Source organism: Drosophila biarmipes, chromosome 2L, assembly GCF_025231255.1.
Source record: "Drosophila biarmipes strain raj3 chromosome 2L, RU_DBia_V1.1, whole genome shotgun sequence".
NCBI lineage: Eukaryota > Metazoa > Arthropoda > Insecta > Diptera > Drosophilidae > Drosophila > Drosophila biarmipes.
Window position 1 is genome coordinate 20,257,119 of NC_066612.1, and position 5,503 is coordinate 20,262,621.

General features: G+C 40.0%; 1 protein-coding gene across 1 annotated transcript; it reads left to right on the forward strand.

The window, feature by feature from the left end:
- Positions 1-686: 686 nt before the first annotated feature.
- On the forward strand, positions 687-1,709 carry LOC108033248 (Golgi-associated plant pathogenesis-related protein 1-like). The gene is made up of 5 exons (XM_050885221.1): positions 687-763; positions 867-937; positions 1,014-1,121; positions 1,179-1,402; positions 1,468-1,709. Exons 1-5 carry the CDS (start codon positions 754-756, stop codon positions 1,562-1,564), a joined length of 510 nt encoding a protein of 169 aa, XP_050741178.1. The 5' UTR covers positions 687-753; the 3' UTR covers positions 1,565-1,709.
- Positions 1,710-5,503: the final 3,794 nt, after the last annotated feature.

The window sequence follows — 5,503 nt, forward strand, 5'->3', positions numbered from 1 at the left end:
CCGCATTGCGAGCAAACAGTTTCAGAAATGAGTTAAAAAGTTAATTGCCAGCGGACAGGTAATTTCTGGCACACTTGAAGTGCAAATGCCATTAAGTAATATGCAAACAAGGGTGGCTCCACCCCCGAGTCCACCGAGTTCCACCCTTCTCCGGATCGCTGGCCTAGTCAATCAAGGAGCAGGAGCTGACAGGCTCGACTGCCGCGTCACGAAAGCCATAAAGTCACGAAATGCCTAAAACTTTAGCGGCGATCCTGGAACGCGGGATGGGTCCCGGACCCAGTCCTTCCATCCTCCCTCGTCCCCTTGCGTGTGCCTTGCGGTTAGTTTTACATTGTGCTCTAAAAGGAACAGACTGGTACACTCTAAAAAACTATATCTACAAATTAAACAAATTAGTAATTCAATGTCATTTCAATTTTCCTAGAATTTAAAGTTGGTCATTTATGTTAATAAAATTTATAAGTCACTATGACATCATTTGCCTGCATTTTTATTCTAAACGTGAAAGCTTATTGATAAGCTATCGTTGCAGCAACATTTCTTGGTTTTTACAATTTTTTGCACCACTTCAATTTGTTTCCGGTACGTCATCTGCAGAGATATGTCATTCTTTGTCACCCAACTCACATAAAAGCGGTTACCGAGTAGAGAAGTGTTCAGTTTCCACCGAGAAGTACCAGTGCACTCATATTTACATTTAAATAACCGCAAATATAACATTTTTTAAATTATTAAACACAAAAGAGCAAAATGGCTAAAGGTGAATAATAATTATTGTGACCCCTATGTGTAATATTTGAATTATTAAAATAAACAAAAACAAACTTACTAAAATGTGTGATATTTTAAAAAACATTTTTCAGGATTCCTTTGTCTAATCGTATTATCAGTTGTACTACAGGTGTCATTCCAGTCGAAATTATGTAAACTTCCGGTAATGATATTATAAGATTTGAGATTTCATTTCAAATTATATACTCTCAATGAACAAAACATAATTATTATTCCAGTTTGAGCAAGAAGTTCTTAACGCTCACAACTATTATCGGGCCATGCATAATGCTCCTGCTTTATCTTTGAACCCCATGCTAAGTCAATTGGCGACCAACTGGGCTCATGTAAGATCACCTTAAAACTTTCCAAATTGAGTTATAGGACATTCTTTTTTTTTTTAGACATTGGTGGCTAAAAATCGCAGGGAGCACAGTCAGAACGGATATGGAGAAAATATCTACTGGGCCTACATGACAAACCAGGACGGCAAGGATGCCGTCAGGGCTTGGTACGAAGAGATTTCCCTTTACAACTGGAACCATCCTTCGTTTAGCACGCAGACTGGGCACTTTACTCAGGTGGTTTGGAAGGGTTCCACTGAGTTGGGTGTTGGTTTTGCCAAAAGGTAAGTTCTTGCCATTTGGGAAAAAAATGTAGAATATGAAGAATTTTTAAAAAAATATTTTTTAGTGGCAATGCCATCTTTGTTGTGTGCAACTATAATCCCCCTGGAAACCACAAGAACGAATTCGGGAAGAACGTAGCTCACCCAACTTATTATCGCTAACATTTCTTTAAGGGAAATAGTGGAATACCAAATATTACAAATATGCTTTTATAAGATTACCACTCCAGCGACGAACGCCAACATAATCAAACAGTCACAGTATCCCATTTTTCTTAGCGATATCAAAACCATTTATAGTTCATGTATTCTCCTGTCCTAACATTTTGTATTATCCACATTATAGCTAAAATACAACATTTAATGCTATATAATAGAAGACTTTTAGTTTTTAAAAGGTATTCCATAAAATGAATCTACTTGTCGTGAGTCTTCCAGGTAGATTCAATAAATAATGCATATACGTATTCAGAAAATATACATCTTTATATTAATGTAAGAACCAAGCAAAGCATTCAATAAATTATTCTGCGCGGAAATTTTTGTTTCAGTGTAGAGCTTTTGAGCCCGCTTATTGGCCAGGTGAGGTGCGGTGGTGGGCGCAGATTAGGGACGTGGTGAGGTGGTCGCACAGCGCGTGCTCACGTTTAGGCGTAACAAATTACCATTAAACTGCAACCGCCCCCTGCCCCAGTGATTATTATTTAATGATGAACCCGGTCAGATTGTCCCAATAAACAAAGGTCTGGGTCTCGAGCGCTGGTTCATAGTCGGCCTCCTCGCCTAATTATACGTCACACGATATACACACTTTCATTCAGTTGCCTTTGAACGTGAGCTGTCAGTGCTTCTAGGGGTCGAAGTGGCTCTGGTATTAGTTCACCCACTTTCTGGTTGCCACTGCTCAAATGCAAAAGATTTACCTTGCCAGTTGGCTTACCAAAGCGTGTTCCGTATCTGCGATCCAATGCGAATTGAGGAGATTTGGATAAAAAACATGATACTCAGATGCCTTCGAAAACGGGTCTCCAATGGCAAGATGGTGGTTTTCCGCGAATTCGAAAGATATTATTAATAATGCATTTCTCAAATAAATTATTAAACATAAATAAATAGAAATAATTAAAATTAAATATGATACCGTTTAAACATTTGAATTTGAGATTAAATTTAAATATATTTGCATGCACAACTTTATATTTATATCGAATTTGAATTTTGTATGTGCGATGTTTAGATTAATTGATTGCTGAAACAAATTAAAAGCCGTGCAGCGCCTACTTGAGCTTATTCCTTCATTTTGCTAGGTAAAGAGCAGTAGCTTTTTCCCCTAATCTAGAAGATGTACTTCTTCCACATAAACAATTATATAAATGAGTATCTGGCGCTGTTTGTTTCTTTGTCTGCATCCGCCCGGTGACTAATATCATCGAAGGAATGCAATTATTCAAGTGCTGCCAGCCAATTCTGGAAAATGCCAAAAACAGCCAAACGAATTTTCCGCACCGTCAGCAGGCAGGCAGGGCAATTTTTTAATTTCTTAATTTTTGCGAGCTCATGGGAGAATTAGCCACGTTGCCACTTGGCCACGTAGCAACCAAGATGTCGCTGGACTCTGGTCCAACCCCTGGCGAAGGGCGGTAATATTTCTCTATCTATCCAGTGGAGACGGTGCTGAGCTGTGGCCTTTGTCTTAACACCCCCTATTCCGAGGCCTCGGGGTATATTCTTGCAAAGCACTTCAAAAATCGTAAGGCAATTGAAACAGCTTGTGAGTGTAATTTTAGTTGGTAAGATAATCAATCTGTGGGCCTATTAATTATTATAGTTTTTGAGCAGCAGTCTATGATAAACCAACATATCTGCTCAACTTGTTAAAAAATGTACTTATTTATCGCAAACTAAACGGGTATATTTTGGTCGCAAGAGCCAGATTCCCATTTTCTTAATTTTTTCTCTCTGTCTTCTCTTTGGGACTGCTCTGCTGGCAAAGTTTATTCATTTAGAAAATTTGCTCATTTTCACTGTTCGAGGGGGCGAGTTATTGTTGCTGCCCGGGATCTCGACCCGGCATCCAGCATCCAGTGCTCGGCGTCCGAGGGGGTTAATGTGGTACGTGAGCACAGTTTTCATATAAATTGCGGCCAATAACATTTTTCAGTTGGCAGGACAGGAAAACGCGGACAAAGCAGAAGAGCAGGACGGCTGATGGGAAAAAAGATGAACAAAAGCTGCTGATGATGGCTTCTTTTGGTTGGTCTGCTCCTCGGCCCGAAATCCGGCTCATTAAGCCCTGGGCGGTGGTCATCGCGGGTGTTGGCCCTGCGGTGGAGGTGGGTGGGAAATCCGGACACTTGGGCCGACTTTTTCCTGCCCTTCTTTTTCGGCCATTAGCCAGCCGGGCTGGGATGCGATGGACGGGCAAATTATTCCCCAAATACCCCGAGGTAATTATAAATGTCATTCCACGCTCGGCTTAGGCCAGAGACAAGGACGCAGATAGCGGGTGGAAAGAGAGGGGGCTGGAGGCGAGGACGAAGGCGGGGATGGACAGCGGATCAGGTCCCGTCAGTCGGACGCCCTGTTTTGTCTATCATAATGAGTGGCAGGCAGACATTTGGACATAATTGTTCAATTATTTTGTTACTTATTGCCAGCCAGCTTCACTGCCACCCTATGACCAACAAAACGCCGCCCAAAATCAGAAAGAAGACATGGGAAAAAATGCACACAATAAAACTAATTTAAAAAGTAGGGGAACAAAATTATTATAAGTAATTTTTGGGTATTTTCTTCGTTGGTCAATTAACTTTTAGATCACTTAAACTTTTACAAGTGTTCAAGTTAGTTGATATTTTTATTTAAGGACATCTAGTTGTTCCCGGTGTAGTGTTGTTTTGTTAATTTTGTTGCTCTGTCTTTTGTCATCCTCTTTGGGTATTTGTCAATTAGAAGTTTGCGCCAAATCTTGGACGTCCCAGGGAGTATAAATATGTTATATATGTTTCTAAGAGCGCCACGCCCCGCCGCCCAGTGCGGCTCCACATGACAGCAAGTCAACAGGAGACACCCACAAACGGAACACGCGACAGCCGAACGTCAAATTCAATTACAAAAGCCAACTCCGCGGGGAATTAGATGCCGGGCGTGGTGGGAGTAGGAGTGGAGGGGCGTGGCGAAACCTCAGGTGAGCTGCGCCATTCAATTATAAATTTCCAATAAAAATGTGTGCCACTTGGCCCGCACTACGACGATTGTTTTTGACATTTGAAAAAAGGAGGGCGCTTCTCTATCGTCCTGCCCATTTACTTATGCAATTTCACACATTATTGCATAATGGAACGCCCTGGGGTGTTCTTCCGCCATGTATGGGATGGGAGTGCTGGCTCCGGGCGAAGGAGTTCCGTCATGTCAGTGACAGTTTCATCCAAGTGAGTGAATCAAGCCACTGAGGACAGATGTAACGAGGATTCGGTCGTTATCCTTAAAGAATAAAATATATATGTATAAAACTCATAAAATATATATAATTTAAAATCTGATATGTAGAGAAACTGCTAAATTGTATATTCCCTTGATTTTGACAAATTACATTTATTAATTTCAATTAATGTTTGTTGAGTGTTTATAGGTTTATCAGAAGTCAAGTAGTACAGATTAAATAACTTTTTGCTCTCTTCGTGGCATAAAAAAAATGTTTCATTGAGATGTTAATTTCAATGGTGTTTAATAACCAATCATTCTTAAATTTAAAAGTAATGGTGATCTTAATTCACATGCAAATGTTTTAAATGATAAGTTTGAACAGAATGATTAAATTTTTCAGAGCTGTCACGCATCCGCTTTCAATGTTGTTACTCGTAAATCAACCAATTGACCAATTGTCTTCCTTCGATATTATCGCCTAATACTCGTAGGTATAGATATCCAGTAATTTCGCGCTCGGAGAGTTTGGCATATGAAATTCAAAACCATATTATTTATCGTCAATTAAAAAATGGAGCTTGGACAACTCACAAATGCTTTCATCGCGCCGAAGGTTTTCTTTTTTGTAACAAATGCAAAAGGTTTTTTTGAGTCGATTCCATTTTAATAAATCCT